The sequence below is a fragment of the Capronia epimyces genome, assembly GCF_000585565.1.
Source record: "Capronia epimyces CBS 606.96 chromosome Unknown aczIQ-supercont1.2, whole genome shotgun sequence".
In the NCBI taxonomy this organism is placed as follows: domain Eukaryota; kingdom Fungi; phylum Ascomycota; class Eurotiomycetes; order Chaetothyriales; family Herpotrichiellaceae; genus Capronia; species Capronia epimyces.
The window spans coordinates 2,821,653-2,848,461 of record NW_006912905.1 but is presented as its reverse complement, the minus strand read 5'-3'; the positions used below and the strand labels follow the sequence as shown (position 1 = coordinate 2,848,461).

Here is a 26,809-nt window from a genome sequence, read left to right as displayed (position 1 = left end):
CCCTCAGTGAGCCCTCATCCCTGGGACCAGCGTTGTTACTTAAATGCCTCTCAGGAGACAGGATCAGCAGGAAGGATCGACACTGACCTTAATAATGCCTAACGCCGTACCTAGGTAGTAGTCATCAAAATAGATATTAGGGACCACTGAATCTCGAGGTGAGACTTGGCCAGGCGTCAGGGTCCCCGATCACTGTAGCTGTGCAGGTGGCCTTACGCCTGCCAAGTCTAATTCACGGCTGCCTGAGATTCCGATACAACTACTCCTTGTCTTTTCCGGTACGGAGACAGGATTGAATATCAAGGGCTTTGGAATGATACTGCAACCAACGGAAAAGGAAACCCTCACTACTATAACTCCGTATAAGGTACAGTACCAGGCGACCGCCATCCCCGTGACACCACCAGCCCGATTGCGGCCCCCAAGCCTTGGCTCCTAGGCCTGAAGTGGTGGAAGCACCCGCTAAGCCGCTTACGGACATGCCTATGTACTAGGCGTCTGCGCCGGGAAAGTCGACCTTTGACTGTGATGACTACCACCACTATTACCGTACATCGTACTGCGTACTGCCAGACAACGCCATTCGCCTTTAATGATTCGTTTCTCCTGCGCCACATCCTGGCGACGCCGCCCTCAGTGTCTTCAGCATGGCCAATGTGGGAGCCATCCAGCATGCCCAGCTGGAGCCGCGGCGAGCGTGTCAGGAGTGCAACCGCAAGAAAACCAGATGTGACATGCGCCGCCCGGTTTGCGGCCTCTGCGCTCGCACCGGAAACGCCTGCCATTTCCCCTCCAGGCGCAAAAGGCCGACTGCTCGCACCCCTCAGCCAACCTCCGAGTCTCGAACATTATCTGACAGCCTGTCCAAGTTGATCCAGGCTTTTGAGGCTGCCGCTCAGACCGGACAGCAGAGTGACCCGGTCGATGGCCAGAGCCGAGCTCCCCAGTCTCTGCTTCGGGAGACTCTGAAGGATCTCCTGGCGGAAGTCGGACAGTCCGCAGGCCAGAGCTTGGAAGAGCGCGCCGTCTCGAGTGGAAACGATGATCGCAGTGCGTCCATCGAAGGAGGCTCCGATGACGAGGCGCAGCTCTTCCGTCGGCCGAGCATTCCCAACGCCAATTCAGCACCATCACCCACCGCCTCGGGCGCCGAGGATGAGATACCTGGTCCCCTGGCCAATGAACTGGTCAACCTATTTTTTGAGAAGGTCCAACGGTGGCTTCCAATCCTCCACAGGCCGCGCTTTAAAACCCGCTACGAGGCCACAATCCGGGGCGAGGGCGATGTCATGAAGACACTGTCGCCGGAGGAGGGCCTCCTCTTCTACAGCATGTTTGCAATGGCGGCCAGGTTCTCCACTCACCCGAGACTTGCTAGAGTGGCCTCGGACAGCCGCGGCCAACAATTTGCGGAGCGGGCCAGGCAACTCTATACCCAGGGTCGCATGCATCGAACCCCGTCGTTGACCTATTTACAAGGTTGCATTCTACTCGCATTCTACTTCTACACTTCCGGCCCAACGCAGCAGGGGTGGGTTCTGATCGGAGTCTGCGTGCGCCTGGCATACGACCTGGGCCTCAATGAAATCGATGAGGAGGATTGGACACCCGCCACCCCCGTTGACCCGGTGTACAAGGAGGAGATGAGGCGAGCTTGGTGGTTGACTTGGGAGCTCGACACGTTCGCCTCCACCGTTTCCCGGAAGCCATATTCGATAGACCGGAAGCGGATGGCTGTCGCGTTGCCCATCTCCGACGAAGCCTGGTTTTCCGGAGTCCAGGTACCTTCAGCTCAGCTCCTAGTACATCCGGGCCAGTCCTGGCGGTCGCTACAAGGGAGTCCCAATCAAGATGAGAGAGCGTGGTTCTTGCTGGCCAACCACTTTATGGCCACAGTCCATGACCGGCTACAACAAAAACAGGACATATCAGCGGAGGAGAAGCTGACGTTGGAGAACGAAATATGTTGCTTTAGACTGGCCCTTCCACCCTCAGTTTCATTGGATTCCGAGACGCTCAACTTTTCTCCATCCACGTTTGCGCGGTGCAATTTCGCCATCGGCATCCATCTGATGTTGACGGCCACATCATACCTGGTGGCCGGCATTGCCCCTTCCGATTCCGATGGCCACGGCCTTTTGAGCCTCAGCACCACTACCACGTCCCCTCTGCGGCAACGTGCCATTAGCCTGTCTCGAATCATCAGTGTCTGGGATGCCAAGTATATCGAGGTGGCACATCCCTTCTACACATGCATGATGCTTCCGCCGCTCGCCGTGGAGGGAGTTTGCCTGAGATCGCAGCCTCTTGTTTCTTCTACTCACGATCTCGCAAAGCTAGTCTTGAAGCGCTTCGCCGACAAGTGGAAGTTGGGTTCTGTTGTTGCAGGTAAGGGAGTTTCTCAGGCAATGTCCGTCAGCTGACCCTCTCCAGAACTCTCAACGTGTATCGAAAGGGGCGGGCCGCTCACGACCGAGGAAAACCAATTGGTCAAGCGATACGCAACCTTCTTTCACATGCCTCGACTCAACACTAATAGCCCAGGCTCGATGGCCTTGGACGTTTTCCCGCGGGATAAAAACGGTCCCGAGACTAGCGACAATCCCAGGTATACCGGCTCTCTGGGTATACCACAAGTCTCGCCCGAAACCCAGGATGGGTATCCCGCGTCTTTCAGCGTCCCAGCCTTGTCCGATGCGGCAATCCACCAGACTGCCATGTTCGATCCTGAGAACGTCGCGGGGTTGCAGCCAAACATGTTTGACAGCGCCGGCGACATCGACTTTGGATTCGCCGACTTCTTTGGCGATTTTTCAGAGAGTGACCTTTTGCTCCCCTGAATCTGCCTGCGCTCAAGAGCCTGAGGAGCCTGACGATCCGCGACCCCCGCGGTGGTGGTTAGGGTTAGGGTTAGGGTTAGGGTTAGTGGCGGAGGTGGCGGAGGTGGACAACTGACGTTGCCGTGCTGCGTGCTGCGCGTCGCCCGACGTCATTGACCGTTGCACTGCCACGTTGCTGCCCGGATGCCCCCGCTGCCACCGCTGACAGTGTACAAGCATTTCATCCTCCCCATCATCATCTTGGCTTGGTTCTTGTCCTTCCTCTCGCTCTACCCCCTGCGCCCTGTGCCTGAAAGATAGAGTTTCACAGTCGTCCTCAACATAGCGAACCTTTCCTACTCGAGACGTCACAATGGTCAGCGCCAAGCTACCTGTCGACCTCTCCAAGTTCAAGAAGCTATCCTTCGACCCTCGGAATTCTCGGCTCAGTCCTCAACAGAAGCAGGATCTCCAGCATAACATTGACATCTTTCGCGATGCCATTGTTGCTTTCACTGCCACCGGTGCGGCCCGCGGTATAGCCGGTCATACGGGAGGTCCCTTTGACACTGCTCCCGAAGTATGCATCCTGATTGGTATGATCAATGGCAACCCCGATAGATTCGTCGACGCTCTCTTCGATGAAGCAGGCCACCGGGTGGCAACTCAATACCTTCTCGCAGCCATCGATGGGAAGATTAATCCTGATCAGCTGCTGAACTACCGCGATGCAAACTCCAAGCTCCCCGGACACCCGGAGCTGGGCCTGACCCCCGGTGTTAAGTTCAGCTCGGGTCGTCTTGGCCATATGTGGGGTATGGTGAACGGCGTCGCTATGAAGAACAAAGACAAGGCCGTCCTGCTCCTTGGCTCCGATGGTTCTCAACAGGAGGGAAACGATGCCGAGGCTGCCCGCATTGCGGTGGCTCGGAACCTGAACGTGAAGGTGTTTGTCGACAACAACGATGTCACGATCGCCGGCAAGCCATCCGAATATCTCAAGGGTTATGAAGTCGGTCGGACCCTTGCGGGACACGGCTTGTACGTGGTCCGCGCCGACGGAGAGGACCTTGATTCGCTCTACCCTAAAGTTTGTGAAGTTTTGACTCACCAGGGCCCTGCTGCTCTTATCGTTGACCGTAAGATGGCTCCGCACATTCAAGGTCTCGAGGGCACAGTCAAGGCGCATGATGTGGTCCCTGTCGACATTGCCCGCAAATACCTGACTGGCAGAGGCTATACGCCGGAGCAGCTGGCATTTTACGATGATATTAAACCAAGAAGCAACCCTTGGAAGTATAGAGGATCTTCCAAGGACAAGGGATCTAACCGTGTGATTTTTGGCGAGGCAGTCAACACGGTTCTTGACGGTCTGAGCAAGGACGAAGCTGCCCGCCGAGTCATGGTAATCGACTCTGATCTGGAGGGTTCCACGGGTCTGAAGGCCATACATCAGGAGCATCCCGAAGTGTTTGTCCCTTCTGGTGTTATGGAACGTGGTAACTTCTCGGCCGCGGCCGGCTTCGGCTTTGGCAGCGATGGGTCGGTCCAAGGCGTCTTCTCAACATTCTCAGCCTTCCTTGAGATGATCATTTCCGAGGTTACCATGGCTCGCTTGAACGACTGCTCCGTTCTATCACACTTTTCCCACAGTGGAGTGGATGAGATTGCCGACAACACTTGCCATTTCGGCCTGAACCACTTCTTCGCCGATAATGGACTCATGGACGCCGCGAGCACGGCATTGTATTTCCCGGCCGACGGCGAGCAGATGAAGGCGGTCGTGCGGAAAGTCTTCTTCCAGAAAGGGCTGAGATTCATCTTTTCGACTCGTTCGAAGCTGCCTTGTATTTACAAAGAAGGTACCGAGGATCTGTTGTACGGCGACGGTTATGAATTTGTTCCTGGCAAGGACGAATTCATCCGTAAGGGGTCTGCTGGATACGTCATCTCCTACGGGGACATGCTCTACCGGTCCCTGGACGCCGTCGAGCGGCTCCGCGAGGAAGGTCTAGATGTTGGTCTCGTCAACAAGCCCACTCTCAACGTGGTGGATGAGGATTCGATCAAGATCTACGGATCGACCGGCTTTGTGGTTGTGGTTGAATCCATCGCCCAAAAGACTGGTCTTGGCTCTCGTACGGGCACGCATTTGCTGGAACGCAAGCTTACTCCAAAGTATAAGACTATGGGCGCGAGGAATGAGGGCAGTGGCGGCTTGTACGAGCAGGTCAACGGGCAGGGTCTGGGTCCGGAAGATATCATGGCCGCTGTTCGAGAGGTTGCTGGGAGTTCATAAAAAGGCGACGCCTTGAGTTTTACCGCTAGACTATTTCCTCCTAATATCAAAAAACGTTAGAAGAATGTACATGTGCTGCGTACTTGGTCCCTCTTTGATCCGGTTTGGTTCAGGTTGTGATTATTGTCCATAGTGATCATACATGATCCTCGATTTATATTCACGTGTTCAGCTCCCCCACGTGATTAAAGCCTCGCCTTACCTGCCCTCTGTTAACCAACCCTGTAAAAGACCGTAGATGCGGCCTCCGGGCGAGGTGGGGAGATTATAGTATGTACTTCGTATTACTAAGGCCGAGGGGTTTGGGAGGGTGAGGCTTAGGCTGCCGCTGCCCCCGCGGGGTTCGCCCGCCCTAGACCCATGCCCCAATCCCCAATCCCTATTACTACTATTTAGTACCTAGGTAAAGTGTACAGTACACACTCCTCCGTTTCTTGAATCTCTCCTACATTACCTAGTCCTAGTCGTTCCTGCCTGGACCAGCCGCAGAACAGGCACAGGCAATTCGGTTTGTGACATAGTACACACCAGCCATGGATCCTGCGGATAGCCATGTGTCGGAAACGTTCCTTTCCCCGCGTCCTGAAACCACTCAACAACGCCCGCAAGCTCTCGAACGTACTGCCTCCGAGGCGGAAACCCACCCCAACCGTGCACGACAACCGAAGAGTGTCAAGCGACGAGCATCGCAAGCATGTCAAAGCTGTCGAGCGCGCAAGGTCCGCTGCAACGTAGCCAAGCATGGCGCGCCCTGCATTCACTGCAGATTGGATGAGATTGAGTGCATTATCGGCGAGAGCAAGCGCAAGAGGTAGGTCGGAGATGAAGTGCAGTTGGCCATTTGGCTGATTGCCTACTCCTAGGAAAAGGACCACAAATGGAACATCATCAGGCTCTACGAGCAACAATCTGCTGCCTTCAAGCGCACCCTATGAGCCTTTGCCACATCTGAGCCAGCATGTCGTCCCACAATCTTTGGGTAAGACCAACTTGAACTCAGGCAAAGCGTCGCTGGACATTACAGTATCTGATGCTCATACTCTGCAGAACAAAGGGAAACTTCTCCCAAGACCCCTCCGGCACCATCCTATATCTTCTACAATTTCCAGCCACTCGGTCAACAGACGGCGGCATTGCCCGAGAGCATGCCATTCCCCCACGGCCTAGCATCGCCGACAGCTGCGCCTCCACTGGCACTGCCAGCTTACATCAAGCCACTCCCAGATCGGTTCGGGCCTGACGATATCACATACCTCCAAAACAAAGGGGCGCTGGCGATTCCTGACCAAGAGCTTCGGAATGAGCTCCTGCGAAGCTACGCCGAGTATATGCATCCGTTTATGCCGCTTCTTGATTTCCACAAGTTTGTGCGGATCGTCGACCAGAACGATGGGATGCAGTCGGTCAGTCTACTGCTGTTCCAGGCGGTCATGTTCACTGGTATTGCTACGGTCGACATGCGTTTCCTCAAAGCCGCCGGGTACAGCACCCGACGCGAGGCGCGACGCGCCTTTTTCGACAAGACTCGACTGCTGTACGACCTTGACTACGAGGATGATTCGATAGCGTTGATCCAAGCGCTCCTGCTCATGACCTACTGGCGAGAAGATCCGAACGGCCGGAAAGAAACCCACTATTGGATTGGAATCGCCGTGTCACTTGCTCATAAGATTGGTCTGCAGCGCAATCCCGAGCAATCTACAGCATTGGAGCCCTGGCGGCAGAAGCTCTACAAGAGGATTTGGTGGTCGGCTTATATGCGCGATTCCCAGATCGCCCTAGGCACGCGGCGATCGACTCGCATGACCCGCATGAAGGATGTGGATTTCGACGTGCCAATGCTGCAGTTGGCAGATTTCGAGCTGGACACGTTACCCGATGGCCCTTGTTGCATCCCCGCCGACTGTAAAGTGGTGCGAGATATGGAGACGCAACGGCAGCTAGCGGTCATGTGCATCGAGATGGCGAAGCTAAGTATGTGCATTAGCCATATCCTCTCGGTGCAGTATGGAATCACAAACTCCAAGGCTAGTACGTGGACGGCCACGATGCTTTTCGCGGAGTCGCTCCAGCCTGGCGACGATCAGATACAAGCCAGTGCTAAAGCCTTGCAGGAATGGAAAGGGAAACTCCCAGAAGCAGCACAGTACATCACGCCTACCCGGCACGATGTGGACTCGGGCAACGGGTGTCTGGTACTCAACCGCGCATTCTTACACATGGTCTACTATACCGCTCTTTCGTCTCTGCACCGGTCTCAGTTGCCGCCTTGGACTGGAACGCTTCCGCGCCCGGCCCGTGCAACCGTCGTTGACGTATCCCACGAGGCTGTTCGACTCGCTGCGACCAAGATCACCGAGATCGTTGGCACGCTCGACAACCTGGACTTAGTACGCTACCTCCCATCGCCCAGCATTACCGTACTCCTTCACGCCATTGTCATCCATCTCCTCGACGTGCTGGCGCCAGAAGAGTTTCTGCGCCGCACAAGCCTACAAGACTTCTGCAAATGTATGCAAATCATGGCTGCGCTGCGTGACATGTACGCTGCGGCAGATTACTCGACCGCCTTTCTCCAGGCTGCGATCCAAAGAACCGAGATTGGCCCTGTGACGCCGCAAAAGGACGAAGACAGAGAAAACTGCACGAGTACGCAAGGTCTTACGGGCACTGGACTGCGGCTGCACCCCGCCGGTGCCGGTCCTGGTCCGGAGTCTGGCCAATTGGCCCGGCCGCCCACCGACCAGGTCATGGAGTTGACTGCCCAGCAGACCAACGGTCCTCTCGGTGCTCCGACGTCTGACGCCGTAGGAATTGATGGCAACATAGACCGCCGCCTGGACTTTTCGCTCATGTCTGCCAACCCTTTATCAGACCGGCATTTTCAGCAGCGGCAGCCCGCCAACCACGTCTCCCACTGCCCACCGGACTTGGTATTTGATGCAATGGATGTAGCAAACGACCCATCAGCCATGGTCCTGAATAGCTCCAACAGCGCCACAATGGTCGGCCACGGGAATGATTTCGAGCTCAATTTCGACAGTACAACGAATCTAGGCGCGGGGGGGAAGATGTTCAACGTTGACGAGGGCGATTTTGGCGCGGTCCAAGGCGACAGCGGTGGATTCTCCCTCGAGACGGATTGGTTGATGGAGATGGGTGCGGAGGGGTTGATGTTGGGTGGGAGGTGAAGTTGTTGTTAGAGACAACGAAGATGTTAAGTTGGTCATACTACTAGTTGCTCATGCTACTAGTTGCTCATGCTACTAGTATATATAGGTTGGTTGGTCGATCGCTCGCTCGCTCCTAGACCACTGAGATGAATGGTGGTAGTCTGAACCGATCGATACCAGGATGTGTAAGTCACAAGAAAGAGGACGCGACTATGCAAGACCAATACAGATCTACCGGACACCTAAGAAGCTGGAACGGAACAAGACAACTAACTGCAAAGGGGATTGGCTAAGTTATATATTGAGCCAAGGTACATACATACATATATATATACACAGTATGTCCCTTGCAGTATATGTACTATATATGTTCTATATACAACTCATATACACAGTATATCCCCTATAGTGGACGTACTATATACAATTCATATATATAGTATGTCCCTTATAGTATATATACTTTGTATATACTATGTACAATTAGGGTAGCCTTGAAGCACGGCACGCCGAAATACGCAAGCAGTGCAAGACATCAGTGATATCAATGCAATACTATGCTATTTAATGCCTCGAGAGAAGAGACCCAGACTTAGACTCAGGTGTGAGCGGTCGACATGCAATGACAGGTCAAGGTCATTGCTGGATATATACAGTATATAGTATAGTATATAGTATAGTATAGTAGGTAGGCGGCCGGCAGTGTCGGGCTGTCAGGCTGTGTCAGGCGGTGTCAGGCCTATCCTTCGCACCCCCTTTTTTTTTGTTTTTTGTTGTATCTGGATCTGGATCTGGGTTCCATTCCACTCCATTCATTCACATTCCATTCAGTGGAACTTGTTCTTATGGGCTTCGACGTCATTCTCCAAGAAGATCTCGATCTTCTGGTTCATCTTGGGCCCAATGTCTTCGATGAAGAAGCACGCAATAACGGCGACACATCCGAAGCCGGTTAGGGCCAGAGCGACGGTCCTAGAGAACAATCGAGCCAATGTTAGCGAGGGAACTCTGAAGATTCAGCTTAGGTAACAAACAAGAGACACAGACATATGGTCCAGACCGAGAAAGAAGACGTGGTCCAAGGTGGCTAAGCCCAGCCTATGACATGACAAGAAAGACAGTATGCATAGTGCAAGAGTGGGAAAGACATGAAGGGGCCACGACTTGGCAAAACATGGACCACAACTGGGAGAGACATGGTGCAAGACTAGGAAAGATGCGATGGGACCACGACTGGAAAGACATGGTGCCAGATAGGACAGACATGGAGGACCACGACTAGAGCTTTAGACTCTCTTAAACCGGCATGGCATGAATCGGAGGACGACAACTCACCTTAGACCATGCACAAAGCTCTCAAGCCAGGCGGCACTCGCGGCGGAGGCAATGGCGGCAGTCAGACCTGGAACCTTCTCCATCGCGGCGGCACCCAGTGGCAGAGCGGCGGCGACGGCGCGGGCGACAGCGGGCGAAGCACCGGCAGCCTCGGCGGCAGGGACGACATGGCGGGCGGCGTAGCGCGACTGGACGTTGACCAGGATGGTCTGGAAGGTGGTGACGGCGACGGCGCCGCCGGACTCGCGCGAGACGCCGGCAAGACCACCCGCGATGCCCAGTTCGACCTGGTCGGCGCCGAACTGGATGTAGGTGATGGACAGGTACTGGGCGTAGCCGAAGCCGGCGGCGGACAGGAAGGCGAAGGCGATGGCGGGACCTTCGCGGTCCGGGGTGACGTAGGCCAGCAGGCCGCCGAAGAGCGTCATCCACGCGATCGAGATGCCCATCTGCCACGGCCAGTGCTGGAAGCGGTTGCCGGCCACGGACAAGAAGACGCCGCCGACCAGGATGCCAAACCCTTGCACGGTCGCGAGCCAGTACACGACGTGCGGCGGCGTGGTCGGGGTCGTGAAGTACAGCGACACCATCTCGCCCCAGATGATGTTGGTGCCGTAGTAGAACATGGTGACGACGAAGCCGACGATGAACGGCGCCGTCATGGCCCGGCCCTTGTTCTTGGTGAACAGCCTCGTCGGCGTCAGCGGCTCTGCCAGTGGCACAAATGTCTCCCACACCCCGAAGAAGATCAGGCACGCGAACCCGGCCACCAGCAGTCCAATCACTCGTGGGTCGTTCGACGGCACCAGCTGCACATACACGATCCCCGACAGAATCATCGCCGCGCTCACCGTAAAGCTCACGATGCCCACGTAGTCCAGGTTTCGGAGTGCTTGGTCCCACGGGATCCCGCGCGGATGCTTGGGCGGGTAATAATACAAGAAGAGAATGGCGAACACTATGACCATCGTGATGACCATGGCCCAGTAACCCCAACGCCACTGTTGCGAGTCGTCAGTTCAGTTCAATTCAACCGGTGACCGTGGACTAGCTTCTCTATAGAAAGCTTCTAGAAATCCAGACAGACATGGAAAGGGGTCAATTCACTTACTGCGTCCCCGTGCCGGATGGCGATCCGGGCCGTGACCGGGCCGGCAATGACATTGAAGAAGGCCACACCGTCTGCAATGACCACGCCAATGTGCCGCCATTTGTTGGGCAGCAGCTCTGGGATGGCGAACGTGGTCAGTTGACAGTTGCCGGCTCCAAACCCGATCAGCACGTGAGCGGCAATGGATTGACTGATGTGATGCGACGTCGCTCCTACCAGGGCGCCGATAAAGACGAGCAGGTTGCCCATGAGAATGAACGACCGCCGCCCGAAGAGGTCGCTGTTGGCGCCACAGGTCATGAAGGCGATGGTTGCGGCCGCAATGTAGACCGAGGTGACCCTACACATGGACATATCAAAGGTCAGTACTCCGTACAATACCTGGTATCCATCCATAGTGTATATATATATGTGGCGCCAATAAGAGGAGTATGGGTAACATACCAAGTCCCGTAGGCCGGCGGAGATCCGAACGAAGCTGCAATCTCGGGCTGGATGGTGCTGAAGAACGGCACTGGCCAGAACGAGACGCCATAGGAGAAGGAGAGCGTCTTGAGCCAGACAAGATGGTAGATATTAGCTGGGAGGACAACTTCGAGAGGAGGTGGCTAGAGCTAGCAAGGCATAACACACCACGACAACTGCCCACGTCTTCACCGTCACATAACCTTCTTCTCCGTCTTCAACTTGAACGGCGCTCTTTTCCAGGTCGTGGTTGTGGCCGTGGCCGTGGTTGAGGTGTGTCGAGACATCCTCGCTGGCTGCCTCCAGATCCGGATGGACTTCAATCTGCTCATCGTGGTGATGGCTCGTTCCTTTTTCCTCACCTGCACCCTTCATGTGAGTCGTGTCGGTTGGGGTTGTCGCATCGGCCATCACTCAGCACTCAGATAGACGTGTCCAGCTATCACTGTACCATGTAACCAGGCGGATGATTGATGGCTCTGGCTCCTGGCTCCTGAGTCCGTGGGTAATACCACATTATCTACGGATATGTTTGTAACCAAGTCTCTATCGAATATCTATACACCCGAGGGCTAAGCAGGCCCCAGTTTCTCCCCCCACGGGGTTCTCCCCATATACCAAGGAGGCACGTCCAATGGGAGATGGGAGATATTCGCCCAGCCTCCATTAACCCCGGCTAACTCGGCGGTCTAGTGCTTGATTCGCATCTTCATCCCCGGCTAACTGCTCGATCGATCAGGCATGGCCTCGATCGTTATCCGCGGCTGTTCGACGGTAGTAATATCCTGGGATCAGATCGAGTATAGACCATCTTCATCCCCGGATGTTTGGTTCGGACCCTTGGAGTATATAGAGACAGCGGGGATGCGCTCTCTGCTATGGTATGTACTAATCGATCATCGGCGCATCAATCACCTTCAACCTTTAAAAAGCTTATTGTGAAGTCACTGGTACCTTGTACAACATGGCCACCGCAGTCCTACAGCCCCAAGCCGTCACCACCATCTTGAACTACCATCTCGAGCCTGAGCGAGGTGGAGCGGAGGTCTGGTGCCCCGGCACCGTTCGCGACAAGCGTCGACCGCACGAACACGCAGAAGTCACCGTCTACAACATTCGAGGACATGAGGCCGAATTCACGCTGGACAAGCAGGGTTTCGCCGTCGGCCCGTTTGCCACGTCCGTGGCCGATGTCGACGATGATTCGGAGTTCAGGGGACAATACTATCAAGACGTGATTGCACATTTGAAGAAAGTGTACGTACCTCCTGAGTCCCTCCTACCCTCTCTAGGGTCCTACAAGTACAGTACTACTTCACGGAAGAAAACATTATCATCCGCTGGATACATAAAGTACCTGCTAATTCTCTCTCTCTCTCAGGACTGGCGCAACCAAGATCCTGCCTGTGGTTCACATCGTCCGTCGACTACCATGGGACCAGGTGGCAGCCGCGGAGAAGGACCTGCCCGACAGTGCGCCGGTGACAGCACCCACGGCCAATCGATCTGGTAAGCACCATCCTGGACTCGGCTGAAGTCACTGCCTGCCTGCCTGCCTGTCTGACTGACTGACTGACTGACTGTAGTACACGTCGATCAATCCTACTTTGGCGCCGAACTGGTACGAGACAGCAAACTGGACGAATTGCCCGCGGCCGAGGCGGAGAAGCTCAAGAAAGTGCGCTGGGCCATCATCAACCTCTGGCGGCCGCTGAACCCGGTGACGCGCGACAACATGGCGCTCTGCGACGCCCGCACCGTCGACGAGAAGGACCTGACCGCCGTGTACGCCGACCTGCCCGAGGAACTGCGGAACGCAAAGACGGGCTACAACTTCGCCGCCAAATCGCGCTCCGAGGCCTGGGAGGTCAAGGCCAACCCGCGCGCCCACAAGTGGTACTATGCCGCCAACATGAAGCCCGACGAGGCCTTGTTGATCAAGCAGTTTGATTCCAAGCCCCACGGCGTCGCGAGGCGCACGCCCCATAGTGCCTTTGCCGCCAAGGAGGACTATGGTCCTACCAGGCAGAGTATCGAGGTCAGATGTCTTGTTTTCTGGGAGGACCAGCCGCAGGAGTGATTATATACTACATATAGTACTACTTACTATATTAGTAGTAGTAAGTACTACACATGTGGTGTATACATAGTTTTGTTTATATCCTACTACTACTATATAGTCGGGTTTGATCTAAGTTGGGATCGGATACGGTTTATATCATATAGATCCGATCCGCGATGATCTTATCAGCGTTTAGAACCGTATTAGAGCCGTGTTGAAGCCGTGTTGGAACAGTGTTGGAGCCGTGTTGGAGCCGTGTTGGAACCGTGTTGGATACCTAGTAGTAGTATTCGACTCTCTATAAAGCTATGGATCTTATGGACTCAATACGGGTCTAGCCTTAGTAGTTCTAACCCGGATCAAGGATTACTATGTACTAGGTAGTCGAGATCAGACCTAAATTAAACTTTAGTCAAAACCGGATTGAACCCAGATTAAACCCGGATCAAATATACCTATTATATTGATTAGTGTCTAAACACTGAGAGTATCACTTATTTAAAAGCCGTAATATACCTAGTATTGATAGTACCTAGTATAGTATGTAGGTAGCTCAATCCTCGAATGTATAGTAGTATATAGTAAAACCAAGCTCGACAGCAGGCCACAGAAAGTTCTCCTCCTTCTATCCTAGTTGCTTCCACTGGTTCGCTGACCGGCGGCCGGCTATTAGAGTCGCTGTTGAAGTCTTGAGGGCTGCAGAGCGTCGCGCGGGCGCTGTCCAGAATGGTTATATTGGGATCGGACTGCGCTGCAGGACGCATGTTGCGTTGAGATGTGTGGCTTGCGGGCCTCAGCGGATCAGTTTAAAGACTTCGCCGGGGCATGCATTCGCATTCGGGAGAGGTAGAGGCGTCGGGATGGTGTCGGGTAGTCACTGTGTGTGCTTGTTGGGGCGCAGCTGTGAGCCATGGTGGTACGCGCCCGTCTCTTGTTCTCAAACCTCATCCCAAGGGAACACTATAAGCCGCACAGAAGCATACAGATCCCAGCACAAATACAATTGCATTTGAGCGCGGTCATGTATGTTGCTGACGAGGAGACCGGGTGGAATTTGCTAGGAACTGTCACTGAAGTGTCTTGACACAAGCGATAGACTTCCCATGTTCGCCGCTCTGCTATTGAGATTGTTCGTGTTTGAGAGTACTATACTATTCACGCAGTGTACTAAAGGACAGAAATCGAACAAGTCTAGCAAAATGAGGACGGGGTTTTGGGTCCTCACATCATTTCTGGTGCTAAGTGTGCCGACCATGTGGAAGCCACGACGAAAAACTGATCATCAAAGCCGAAGTTGCCGCCGGACACCCTCTTGGAGACGACAAGTTCAAAGAAAATCATGGCGATGTAGTAGGCAGTTACAATAGGCATAGTAGTATGTTGTACTGGTGCTTGTAATAGATGGTAAGGTCGCATTTCAAAGTGTATCTCTTCGAGGAAACCGCACCCTCCTGATGGAAGCCGTCCGACCCACCCCTTCCGCCGCCATTTTGTCGCAGGAAGATATCTGGTCAAAGAAGTTCGCTGCTGGATTTGAGGAGGAGGTTGCCGCAGATTGACGTGTATGGCCTGAATACAGAATATGCCCAATGCTCATAGGGGGTTAGCCGTACAAACACAGGAAGAGAGGGACAAGATTGATATCAAGAGGAAACTGCAGTAATCAACCATTCGTGAATGCAATGCGAGAATGTTGCCAGAATGACCTAGCTGCGCTCCGAAAGGCCAATACGGATCATGCGGAAACTTACAAGGCGAGCATGCGCATCGACAGGACAAACTTGAAGTTGCCGGCTCTTATCTCTGCGTTCAGGAGGCATGTCCATTGACCCAGCTCGCGGGAGAAGTCCCTTGGGGCGGTCACCATGTCTACCGTTTCTGAGAATAAACAACTACTGTACATCGTAGGTCTCGCCGATGAGTATACTAGTAACAAGACTTTTTATACCGCCGCACACATACACTGAGACATCAGCCCAACATAACAGCAAAGTACTCCGTACATAGTATCATCTGAGACACATATAGTACATACTATGCATGTAGTATGCCGTAGAATATTCCTTCAATTGTTCTCACTCAAAACAAAAGTAAAGCCGACTCCGTCACTTGTTCCACCGACACAGGTACTGGTATAAGTGCCAGTCGGACAAACGGCATTCGCGGCCCTCACACAACCTTCCCATCTTCCCTTGCTCACATTGATCGTTGCTCCCTTGTCGGCATTGACAGCTGTAAGGGTGAATTTGGACGTGCCCGAGGCTCCAACCGTGGTTGATGGATCACCGCCGCAGAACTCAATGGCGCCTGCGATCCCACCACAGATGGACAAGATGGCCACGTTGGTGTCGTGTGTGACCAGTGAGACGGTTGGGTCATCACATGTGGTTCCCGTCACTGCCGCTGGGTTGACTGCAGTATTGGCTGGGTTTCGAGGTTGCACGGGGCTGCGGACGTCGAGGGCCTTCGTGTTGCTAAGGAAGAGTGGTGAGGCTGATGTTCCGATGAGCAGGAAATAAGATATTGAGAGGAAGTTATGGAAGGAAAACTGCATGGTTGCTGGTTGTTGGTTGCTGGTTGCTAGTGACTGGTTGCTGGTTGTTGGTTGCTGGTTGTTGGTTGCTGGTTGCTGATTGCGGTTTGAAAGTCTTCAGAAAAGCCCTTGTAAAGGAGAGTGGTGAAATGCAACAGAGGTTTCTTTGTACAACGAACGAATGGTGTGTATGTACCGAGTCTGCTGAGAGAAGTAGAGCAAACACATGGGGGGCAGGTACATTTAATCACCTTTTCTCTTACTCACCAGGCCTGAAGTGATCTTACTTTTCGCTCCTGACCTCCTTGGGACCGAACAAGAAACAAGCTAGAATTGGGACTGGGCGCATAGCAGCTCCTGCGGTGTAAATTTCTTGAACGCCTCGCAGCATTGTGAAGAGCGCGACGAAAGCTGTGGGTTGATGCGAGACAAACGTGAGTCTGCCACGACGTCTCGGATCCAATAGTTGAAGCGTTCTATGTTAGAAGCTAAGGAAGATTGTTTGAGGCTGGGCCTTGCATTATTTATATACGGCGGATCATATGGTCGTGTATGGGATATAGGGTGGAGTATGTACCCCGGCCAGGGTTAGGGTTAGGGTTAGGGTTATTTCGACTCGTCCTACTATGTACCCAATACTACTATATAGACAACTGTATATATAGTCTAGCCCGGATTAAACACGGATTAAATCTAAATGAAACCTATATAGTAGTGGTATATTACTATATAAGTAAAAATATATCTAGGTGTCTAGACGTGTTATCAGAAGCTAAGATGTACTGTGAAATATAATGTTGTTGTTGTTCAGTGGACAATGGTGCCAGACCACTCTGAACAATCAACCTGGGTGGCCGATCCAACTGCAAGACCAACACCACTGTTTCCAAAAAAGGCCTCGGAAGCACCACTGTCGCTGCAAAGATCAAAGTTCACGTTGGCTCCGTACTGGTTGGTGCCTGACAGACCGTCCTGGGCACAGAGCGGATTCCCATCAGCCGGGCACAAGTTGTTGACCATAACGACGATGCTGGTTCCGGCATTACTGAGCGCGTTCCCGGATGAGTCAGTTTCGCCCACAAGCTTCCAGCATGTACCGCATGCTGGACCCTGACCGGCACCGGGACCGACGCCATACAGGTTCTGGCTCACGGCTGCGCTGAAGCCTGGGTAGGTGTAGAAGAAACAGGCGGCAGTGTTGGTGTTGCAGTTGGGAGATCCGAAACTGTCGCCTGCGCCGTAGTGCGTCATGGATGCTTTGTAGGTCAGCCCTCCGCTCGACGCAGGGCTTGTGGATGTTGCTGCCTGGCTGGCACTGGTTGCGGTACTTGTTGCAGATGTCTCGGAAGTGACAGGCTCCACGACAGGAGCGACCGACGTCGAAGGTTCAGGGGTCGAGCTCTCGACCGGCTCAGAGATGGTGGTTGCTGACGTCGAACTCTCGACCGGCGCAGAGATGGTGGTTGCTGGCGTCGAGCTCTCGACTGCCGGAGGAGCACTAGTACTCTCGGATTGCAAACACTGATAATACCACGGATTTTGCACAACACAGGTCCAGCCTTGTGCACATGCTGTACCGCCGGTCCAGTTGATTCCCCCACCTATCAAACGTCAGTGATATGTCTTGGTTCACTGTAAACTGCTGGCTCGAGGCCCTTACATTGTTCCCATGGGCCCTGTGTCGAGGTCGAGGGAGCTGGGCATGCAAGAGCAGCCGAAGCAAGAAAGAGCAATCCAATTGACTTGTACATTATGTACAGGCGTGGTCGTTGAATGTTCGAACAGCAAGCAATCAACCAGAAATAGCGAATGACCCAGTAACGAAAGACAGAAGTTGGATAATCTCGATCGACGAGAAGAAAGGAATGGACGGTTGGTTGACTGAGGACATACTGTTGACGGACAGCTTTGTGGAATATATATGCTATTTCGGCTGACAGGGACCATGCATGTCTATTGCCTTGCATACGTCGGCCAGCTCTGCCGAAATCTGATGTTGCTTAGATGTCAGGGAGGACATGATGTTGAATCGACCCGCAAAGGGCTGGAATTGCCTGTCGCACCACCACGTTGCCAGCACCAACCGATGAGAGCAGGGTCCCTTGGAGCAAACTAAAATCAGTCCAACCAGCTTCGGACAGGGAGCTTGCGATTGAAGTGGTCCGGCTTCCAGCGTGAAGGTGGGCAGTCATGATATTGCCAGAGATCTCAGGCGTACTAGACAGGGGCGATATCCTTGTCCTGAAACGGCGACCAGATGATGGTGGCAGTCTTGGCCCAGGCGACAATAAGATCTCTCCACTCCCGCCAATCTCTGCACCGGAGTTTTGGCGATGCTCCAATCACGCTGGCGTCGGGTTGTTATTTATCCTCTCCCTGCACACCATCTCCCCTATACATGTGTGTATGTTTGCCGGGGGGCAGGCTAACATGGTTTGTGTTTTCGATGCATATCGATCAAGGTGGCGTACCAGCCACTAAGCCATCGATGGCCCACGTGCGACAAGGGAGACAGCTCCTGAAATCTTCCTGTTCGTCCGCCGAATAAAGGACATTATTACACCCCATACACTTCAAGGAGCTCATCCCTCCCATCAGACGTCAACACGTGATGGTTCTGTGTGCCTGTGGCAAGTTTTCCATCGGATGCAATTTCAAGTCACTTTGTGAGCGGATCTCTTGGTACTCTGTAGGCGTCGTCCCTGGTTTCAACGTTGCCGGGTTGTCCATGTACCTGCTCGGGCTCGCGCGGAAGCCAGACCAGTCCCAAACAACATGCTGCAATCTCCTGTGTCCCCGTCCGAATACTGGCTGGCCGTCTTGGACCGGGAATTCCTATCTACTGATGGATGATGATAAGAATGAGATGGCTTCCTCAATGGCATGTCCTGCACAGGACAAGTGTTGACACGGAAACCAGTGTGCAATGGTGTGTTGTCCAACTGGTGAAGGAGAGTCTGATGGTACTGTTGTCATGATTTGCTTCTTGTATTTGTTCTGGTTCCTTTCATGTTGTGAGTTCTGTGCCTGTCCATCCTTCTTGCAAGCAATATCTACCTCGGTCTCCATTATGCCTACAAAGCGCTTTTTTCACATGGGCTCGTAGTGTGACAGGACTTGTCGAGTTGCCGGGACACGTATGGTACGCCACAACAGAACTCCCACCAGCACAAGAGTCGTTGCTTGCAGTATTCTTATTTGCTAACATCAAAGAGAAAGTCACAGCTCTCGGCAGGCTCTTGGATTTCGTCGCGAGAGAATGATATCCAACCACTGGTGGTATCTTCGTAGCCGTCACCTTGCTGTCTTGGGTGTTGACTAGCGTTCCGCAGCGTCTTGCCTAGGCCGGTGTATTCAAGCATGATGCTAGTCCGGAGCTTTCACTCCAGACCTCGCGATTGCCGTATAATCCTCACCTGATTTCCAGCTGGCTGTGGTGTCACCCACGACTGACATAAAGGCCGACCTCCCCAAGTCTGGCTCGAGTGCAAAAGGTACTCCTCCAGTGTGGTAGACTATAACCTGTGTGTGTGTCTGGATGGGGATCCGCAACGCGCCTTGCTGTTACAAGCAACACATTGTTTTCTATACCGACTTCACGGGTCGCCCGGGGAGATACCATATCGGTTGAGGGAGACCTTCAGTCGTAATGCCTAGCTTTTCCGGAGTCATCTTGTCAGCTCACAGTAGAGACCATGTCCATAGCTGCCTCAACGGCAACCACCTCAGTGTCTGGCGACTATCCACCGGTGTGTGTCTTCTCTAGCGCTTTGGTGTCTCGGGAGTTGCGTGTGTAGAGGCATGAGGACGGGTGGGGAAATAGGAAGATGTGCTTGAGATGATGCAGTTGACAGCCATTCTCCTCGAAATGCATCATTGGGACGGCGGGTGGGATCTTGTACTCGGGGGAAATATTGTTTGCCTAGAATGCTTGAAGCCGTGAACTTGGTTCGACCGTATTAAGTGGGTGGCGGTAACCGCTTTGATGGGGGTTGCTGGCGTGGCGGGTTGGCACGAATATAATTTGGGAGATGGCAAAATTTAGTCGCACCTCTCAGCTTGTCCAAGCCACGTCCGACAGCAGGTGACGATATGCCATGCCACAACCATTTTCCAGTCTTGCAATTTCATCGAGCGTGTCAACGTGAGCGGCAAGTCAAGTTAAGTCAAGGAGACAGAAGAGTCATCTCTGAACTGGACTTGTGCTATTTTCCCTGTTTTCTATGGGATCCAACCTCCGAGAGCTACTCTGTACGTATCAATATGACTCGCACTTGATGCTATACACGACCCAACGCAGGGCAGACCTTGCAGCAACTGGAGGAAGGATGGGTTTAGCCCAGTCCGGCTCTGGTCGTCTTGACAACATGCTTGATCGCCTCAAGACCACCCTTGTTACCGACCGCTCCAATACCCATACCGCTTGTCCAGCCCATTTTCTCCAATATCGCCCGGCCTTTGTTGTCGGCACCAAGCTCTGGAGCAGACCCGCCGACCACCTCGCCATTCATGTAACTCGCACCGGAAATAGCACCGCCACCGCCTCTGTGAGCTCTCACAGCACCTGCACCCCGAGCAGAGTTCGGACCTCGGTAAGAGCCTCCCCAGGACTTGGGGAAAAACTTCCTCGTATCCATAAGAGCATCAATCTCCCAGATGGTATCGATGGTGAACCTCGGAGTGTGAGGGCCCTTGGTCAGGACGGGATATCTGCCAATGCCGTGTCCTTCCTTGCCTTCCGAGTGTGACTTCAACTTCAATGCCTTTGCGAGTCGATGGACCGAAGCCCGCGTTGCCGAGTCCATCGGAGCCAACTTGAGGACATCCTCTTCCTGGACAAGGAACTGTCTGATCTCGGCCTTGATCACGACTGGGGCGTTGCGTCCAGAAGCCTCGAGCAGAGCAGCTTCACGTGCCTCCTGCTTCTCGCGTTTCCTAGAAGCCTTCTTCTCCCTATCCTTGCTCCAAGCATTTCGTATCTGCTCTGCCAATTCTTCATCTTCCAGCCCAAGCTCAAATGGTAAGTCAGACTTGCGTCCCTTCTTCTTAGGTCGGAGACTCGGTCGATCAAAATCCATTATGTCAAAAGCACCGTAGGGATCTTGCTCAAGAGCATCGGCAAATGCCTCGGCAGGCGGGAAGTTATCCCGATGTCGTCTATTGCGCTTCGACTTGCCACGGCTGGAAAGATGTGCCTTCGAGGAGAATGGGATAAAATCTTTGTCGCCGGCAAATTCATCTTCGTTGTCATCGTCGTCTCCAAATTCACCGTCAAAGAGCATCAGTTCGTCGCCGCCCAACCCAAGCTCTTCTTGCTTTGCGAGCGCCCGAGCAATCTGCTCGTCAGTCATACGAGAGGTGTGTTTCAGTATGCGGGCGTTCTCTTCATCCTCTGACTCGATATTCTCAACCAAGTCATCAAGAGCCTCGTCACTCTCTGACTCCGTATCCGAAGACTCCGTATCCTCAATGTCCATGGAGCGGATCTCTTCAAAAATGCGTATTTCTTTTAGCGCGGAGGCCGACTTCAGCTTCCCCTGTAATATCCAGCGAGCCTCACTTGTATCCTGTCCACTTGCAGTTACAAGGTATTGTGAGCCACTGGGTCGGACTCGATGTCTCAGTACCTGGGTAATCTCAACCACATCTTCGTCAGTGGTGCTCAAATCGTCAAAATCCTCCAAGTCTGCCGAATCCCAATCGATGGCTTGACCGACGGTTTCCTTGATGGCCGTTCCCGACGAGGTTTGAACTTTCTGGTTAGCCTGAACAGAGCCATCGAAGAATTTGTAATGTTCATTGCTCCTGCCTCCACGCCCTCCAGCGTCCTCTTCTTCGCTGTCATCATCAAATGCTAGATTTTCAATGTAGTCTCTCATGATGGCCTCTTCGTCCTCCCATTTTTGCCGATTTCGGAGACGTGCTCTTTCGCGACGGTCCAGGGGTCTGTTACGTGGGCGAGCTGTTTGAGGGTTGATAGCCTTAGGGATACTCTGGTTTTGTGGAACGGTGACTTTGATGTCTGTCTCAGGAGCTGGATGGACAATGGTATTTGGCTTCGGGTCGGGGTCGGCAGCACGGATAGGTATGGATATTGGTGTACGGGCTCTGGGCGTGTTCCTCGCCGGTGGATTTGATCGACCAAGAAAGACTATCTCCTCTGAAGACTGCGATGAGGTCGAATTTTTCCTGGACTGAGATTGAGGTGCGGCCGAGACCTCCACGGGTAGAAGGATCGGGGGAGCTGTAGAGTCTTCTTGACTGGGCTCAACGGTACCATCCTGAACTGGTTCCACAGGATCTTGTTCCGGAGTGTTTTCCTTGGGTGCGCTGTCTGTATCATCTTCCTGCCGCAGAGTGACCGGCTCTTCCCTGACCAGAGTGCCAGCACTGACAAAAGTAATGGCCTGCTCCCTCAACTTGGTAGCCCCCCAGCCTGTCGAATGACGTTCCGTGTTTCGAGCCTCTTGACTCATGCTTAACAGCCCATTTTGAGCATGCGGTGAAAATGAATCGGAGAAGTCTTGCCAATCTCGAACAGAAGTTCGGTGTCTGGTGAAAGCGCCTAGAACATGACTGTTAGAACTTGTTGTGGGCAATGCTGAGCTTCACGCTTGCCATACCGTTGTTGGATTGATTGACCTGATTTGAGGCCCGTGGGGAGCCTTTCTGCCCGCCATTTGCTCTCTTACCTCGCGCCTGAGCACGTTGTCGTGCCCCCATGGCGGGGCGAGATGATTGACCAAGCTGCCCCTCTGCGATGGATGAGAATGCCGCAGTAAGAAACGGGAGCTCAAAAATTGAAATGTGTGGAGGCCTTTTGCAGAATGTACAAATACAGGCACTCAGACGTTGTGTGACTCTTAACGCGGACTTGCCACTGTGAATCACTGCAGAACTGTCACATACGATGGGGTATGTATCAGAATGGCTTGCGTTACCTCTCCGGAGGATGCAGGGATGGAAATGAATAATGACGAACCAGCAAATAGAGTCGCAGCTGGACTCTCCGCCAGTCACACACGGTCCGGCAGAGTCGCCGCCACCGATCTGGCCCAAGGGCCCGCCTGACGCACTCTGTTTAGTCCCTCGCCCTTGCAAGGCTGACCGGTGTCTGGCTGCCTGCGGCCCCTCGATTGCTTTCACCGACCCTACGCAGTATGCAAACAGAACACCTTCATAGCAGCCCAGTATAGTACACGAGACCAAGTCAACATTCCCTTCCCGACATCCCATCATCAGCGATCCCTCTGCGGAGTACCGTTCTCTGTCACCCTCAAGCCCTTACAGTCCTGGAGATCCTTCGAGCTCTGTTTGCCTCCCGTTACAACCACGAGTATTCACGTCCTCGCCTTGGCTATATCGAGCCCGAACTTTCGTGGGAACCAGACTGCGCACCCAACCCACAACTCCCCCGAGTTCTGCCACCGGCGTGGGCATCATTCGGTCTGTTGCATGCGTTTTCCTCTACCCTTCAACATCTCCCTGGCCAGGGCGTCATGAATGGGGTCGACTACAAGCGCTTCGTGCGCTACTTCTACGACCCTCCGCCCAAGCACGATGATATGTCCGGGACATCAATATGGCTGTTAGGGAAAGAATACACAACCGCACCTCCTAAGCCCGTGACCACAACAGACCACGACGATGTGGTTGAGGTCGAGTCGTCGACGGACTCCCAGGATCCTTCAGACGCCAGCGTTTCGACAACACTGGACACACACTCTCATCCATTTCACAACACGAGTAGCTTTGATGACGCCCAGCATGTAACTGGAGAGAATATTCCTTCCCTTTCAAACGATCCCTCCGACGGTGGATGGCCCCATGCGTTCTTGGACGACTTCGAATCACGGATATGGATGACTTACCGGTGCAATTTTACACCAATTCCACGTGCACAGGACCCCTCGTCTAACGCCTCCATGTCTTTCTCCGTCCGCCTTCGTAATCTAACTGAGCGTGAGGGTTTCACCAGCGATACCGGCTGGGGTTGCATGATCCGATCAGGACAATCTCTTCTCGCAAACACCCTGATGATGCTCCATTTAGGCCGCGATTGGCGGCGAGATCAGATACCCACGTCTCCATCCACCAGTGGCTCCCCGTCAGAATCGACTCAGCGTGAAGCGGAGATTCTCTCGCTCTTCGCCGACTCCCCTGATGCTCCCTTCTCCATCCATCGTTTCGTTCAGCACGGCGCCTCAGCATGTGGAAAGCACCCAGGCCAATGGTTCGGCCCTTCAGCAACCGCATCGTGTATCAAAGAACTCTCGACGGAGTGCGCTGCAGCGGGCCTGCGAGTCTACGTCACGCCTTCAGCCTCAGAAGTGTATGAAGACCGGTTCCGGTCCATTGCGGCAGCTAGCCTCTCAGATCCTGCGATTAAGCCTACATTGATTCTACTGGGAATTAGGCTTGGGCTTGATAGAATCACGCCCGTGTACCATGAAGCACTGAAAAGTTCCCTGACCTACCCACAATCGATCGGGATAGCAGGAGGCCGGCCATCGTCGTCCCACTATTTTGTCGGTTGTCAGGGTGATCTCTTCTTCTACCTCGACCCTCATGAGACACGGCCAGCACTGCCATACCATGCCAGTGCGGCAGAATACTCCGAAGAGGAAATCGCGACGTGCCATACGCGCCGCCTCCGGGGGTTGCGGATTAGCGAGATGGATCCGAGCATGCTAATTGGGTTCCTGATCAAAGACGACGCAGACTGGGAGGATTGGAAGCGGAGGATCCGAGAGGTCAAAGGCAAGGCGATTGTCAATGTTTTTGACAAGGAGCCGCCTGTGCCTGGGGAGACCAAGGAGCGCAAGGAGGCAGTCGACGAGGTCGAGACCTTCGACGATGAGGACGATGACGAGACCGTGACCTTGACTGGGGAGGAGGGTGAGCTTGAACGTGATGCAGAGGCAGGGGGAGACGGAGTCAAGGTCGAATCACATCCAAACCAGGACGTTTCAGTCCACGTTTGACGACGACTCCCTCCGCTTCGGTCATAGTCAGGCGTGAGTCTTGGAGTCCGAGATCTTATATGCCCATGACGGTTTTATGCCAAACTGCCATTGGCAGTTGCTCGTTTTTTCACACAGTACGAAATGATTACACGATATAAGGATTAATGTGACATGCTACTCGATCGAATGCCTTTCCAAATCAGCGGGAGAGCGCGCTATTCCCAACATCTACCCTTGGTATCGTATCCGGTGCTGCTACTACTGGTATTGCCAGTGGTCTATAGAACCATGCAGTGCACCTGTCGGAAAGCTTGGAAGTCGCTACAGTGAGTACCTTACCTGAAGATAGGTAGTGTTTCACGAGCCAGACGCGATGGTCTGTGTTTCGCAGCTGCATTCTGTGCCGGTGTTGAGGAGGGTCTGACACCACTCTCCCTTATTCATGCATGTATTCGACAGCATCGATTGACACGAGCCTCGCTAGCGCGTATTGCCACAACGCGTTCCAAAACATTGGGAAAACTACAGCCACAGTACTGAGCATGTTGTGGCCAGATAGAAGGGGTTGGAATTATTCATCTCATGCTCTCATTTGGTTTCTGTATCTGCACTTCCAGTTCAAACGCGATTCAGCAAGTCCGCGCTGATATTTCACGCCATTGCGTGGTGAGTATTGTACACTGGTCATCCACCATGTCAATGAAACAGAAAGCTTTGGAAACCGTCAAGCATGACCGATTGCATTTGATGAGCAAGCAATTCGAAGCCTGACCCAAGCTCATCTCATTGATCCCCAGTTCCCATGACGCATCATAAAGTGTTGTAAAACCCATTCAACACCGTTGTCCATTGTGCCACAACCCCATTGCAGAGAAAAACACGTAAAACCCAAGACCCAAGAATCCATCTGCCCCTATGAATCCATTTACTTGCTTTGGGATGAGTATTTGGTCACAGCCTTGGTTCCTTCGGAAACGGCGTGCTTGGCAAGTTCACCCGGCAGGATGAGTCTGACAGAGGTCTGGATTTCTCGGGAGGAGATGGTGGACTTCTTGTTGTAGGCAGCAAGCTTGGAAGCTTCAGTGGCAACGCGCTCGAAGATATCTGAGTCGCGCATTAGAATCGGGCACATCAGGCTGGCATACAGTAGACAGGCTTACCGTTGACAAACGAGTTCAAGATGGACATGGCGCGGTTGGAGATACCGGTGTCGGGGTGGACTTGCTTGAGGACTGGATGACTTGTCAGTAATATTCCAGTAGCTGCGATTGCGACGCGACAGCGACGAGATGAGCAAACTAACCCTTGTAGATGTACGAGGAGTAGGTCTCCTTCCTGGTCTTGCCGCGCTTCTTCTTGTCACCTGAGGGAGCGGCGGCGGTCTTCTTGCCAGCTTCCTTCTTCTCAGCAGCTGGGGCCTTGCCAGCCGGGGCTTTGCCGCCAGTGGTGGGCTTCTTCTCGGCAGCTTTGGGGGCCATTTCTGATGAATTGGATCGCGAAAAAAGCGAGATTTAGTGGATGAAGTAGTATGTGAGATGAAATTGGTTGAGAAGGGTATGTGAGCGTGATGCAAAGGAGCTGGTGTGGATGGATGAAGAGGGAAGAAAGAGGAAGTCGCGAAGTGCGGATGATGGCGACTCTTATACCAGGCCCAAGTGCAGGAGGAGGGCGCGGGTTGATGCGAGGGAGCGCACGAGCAGGCAATGGCGGGCACTGGTTGATCTAGGTAACAGGATTGCGCGAATTATCAGTGTATTGTTATTCCTTCGTTTTTGAGGACTTTTTAGCCAGTCAGAGTGCAAGATCACGAGTCTTGGCGGAAAGATATGGTCACATACCGTACTGACCAGCCGTATTGTAAATCACAACAGAAAAGCCATTTTGATCAGTTGGCGCCGGGCCCGCTGATTGGCTGCACGAGCTGCCCGTGATCTAAACAACCCGCCCATGATCCATGATCCTCCCATCCACCACAAAAGCAGCTGCAGGTTGATCTGGAGCCGCGCCGTTGCTTTCCCACTGCCCGCATCACTGGCCTGCCCACGC

General features: G+C 53.5%; 10 protein-coding genes across 10 annotated transcripts; 5 read left to right on the top strand and 5 right to left on the bottom strand.

The window, feature by feature from the left end:
* Nucleotides 1-647: 647 nt before the first annotated feature.
* On the top strand, nucleotides 648-2,840 carry A1O3_02833 (uncharacterized protein; the record flags this gene model as incomplete). Its single annotated transcript, XM_007732973.1, has 2 exons — nucleotides 648-2,388; nucleotides 2,434-2,840. The coding sequence occupies 2 exons, from the start codon at nucleotides 648-650 to the stop codon at nucleotides 2,838-2,840; spliced, it is 2,148 nt and encodes a 715-aa protein (XP_007731163.1).
* A 352-nt stretch (nucleotides 2,841-3,192) lies between these two features.
* Nucleotides 3,193-5,118, top strand: A1O3_02832 (uncharacterized protein; the record flags this gene model as incomplete). Its single annotated transcript, XM_007732972.1, has 1 exon — nucleotides 3,193-5,118. One exon carries the CDS (start codon nucleotides 3,193-3,195, stop codon nucleotides 5,116-5,118), a length of 1,926 nt encoding a protein of 641 aa, XP_007731162.1.
* Nucleotides 5,119-5,651: 533 nt separating this feature from the next.
* On the top strand, nucleotides 5,652-8,309 carry A1O3_02831 (uncharacterized protein; the record flags this gene model as incomplete). The annotated part of the gene is made up of 3 exons (XM_007732971.1): nucleotides 5,652-5,929; nucleotides 5,982-6,097; nucleotides 6,166-8,309. The coding sequence occupies 3 exons, from the start codon at nucleotides 5,652-5,654 to the stop codon at nucleotides 8,307-8,309; spliced, it is 2,538 nt and encodes an 845-aa protein (XP_007731161.1).
* Nucleotides 8,310-9,118: 809 nt separating this feature from the next.
* On the bottom strand, nucleotides 9,119-11,577 carry A1O3_02830 (uncharacterized protein; the record flags this gene model as incomplete). Its single annotated transcript, XM_007732970.1, has 5 exons — nucleotides 9,119-9,263; nucleotides 9,627-10,627; nucleotides 10,738-11,077; nucleotides 11,182-11,288; nucleotides 11,371-11,577. 5 exons carry the CDS (start codon nucleotides 11,575-11,577, stop codon nucleotides 9,119-9,121), a joined length of 1,800 nt encoding a protein of 599 aa, XP_007731160.1.
* Nucleotides 11,578-12,166: 589 nt separating this feature from the next.
* Nucleotides 12,167-13,282, top strand: A1O3_02829 (uncharacterized protein; the record flags this gene model as incomplete). Its single annotated transcript, XM_007732969.1, has 3 exons — nucleotides 12,167-12,459; nucleotides 12,584-12,711; nucleotides 12,789-13,282. 3 exons carry the CDS (start codon nucleotides 12,167-12,169, stop codon nucleotides 13,280-13,282), a joined length of 915 nt encoding a protein of 304 aa, XP_007731159.1.
* Nucleotides 13,283-15,329: 2,047 nt separating this feature from the next.
* A1O3_02828 (uncharacterized protein) lies at nucleotides 15,330-15,818 on the bottom strand (the record flags this gene model as incomplete). Its single annotated transcript, XM_007732968.1, has 1 exon — nucleotides 15,330-15,818. The coding sequence occupies one exon, from the start codon at nucleotides 15,816-15,818 to the stop codon at nucleotides 15,330-15,332; it is 489 nt and encodes a 162-aa protein (XP_007731158.1).
* A 786-nt stretch (nucleotides 15,819-16,604) lies between these two features.
* On the bottom strand, nucleotides 16,605-17,048 carry A1O3_02827 (uncharacterized protein; the record flags this gene model as incomplete). Its single annotated transcript, XM_007732967.1, has 1 exon — nucleotides 16,605-17,048. One exon carries the CDS (start codon nucleotides 17,046-17,048, stop codon nucleotides 16,605-16,607), a length of 444 nt encoding a protein of 147 aa, XP_007731157.1.
* A 3,083-nt stretch (nucleotides 17,049-20,131) lies between these two features.
* A1O3_02826 (uncharacterized protein) lies at nucleotides 20,132-22,520 on the bottom strand (the record flags this gene model as incomplete). The annotated part of the gene is made up of 2 exons (XM_007732966.1): nucleotides 20,132-22,362; nucleotides 22,421-22,520. 2 exons carry the CDS (start codon nucleotides 22,518-22,520, stop codon nucleotides 20,132-20,134), a joined length of 2,331 nt encoding a protein of 776 aa, XP_007731156.1.
* Nucleotides 22,521-23,296: 776 nt separating this feature from the next.
* A1O3_02825 (autophagy-like protein 4) lies at nucleotides 23,297-24,781 on the top strand (the record flags this gene model as incomplete). Its single annotated transcript, XM_007732965.1, has 1 exon — nucleotides 23,297-24,781. The coding sequence occupies one exon, from the start codon at nucleotides 23,297-23,299 to the stop codon at nucleotides 24,779-24,781; it is 1,485 nt and encodes a 494-aa protein (XP_007731155.1).
* A 907-nt stretch (nucleotides 24,782-25,688) lies between these two features.
* A1O3_02824 (histone H2B) lies at nucleotides 25,689-26,241 on the bottom strand (the record flags this gene model as incomplete). Its single annotated transcript, XM_007732964.1, has 3 exons — nucleotides 25,689-25,867; nucleotides 25,924-25,995; nucleotides 26,067-26,241. The coding sequence occupies 3 exons, from the start codon at nucleotides 26,239-26,241 to the stop codon at nucleotides 25,689-25,691; spliced, it is 426 nt and encodes a 141-aa protein (XP_007731154.1).
* Between the last annotated feature and the right edge of the window lie 568 nt (nucleotides 26,242-26,809).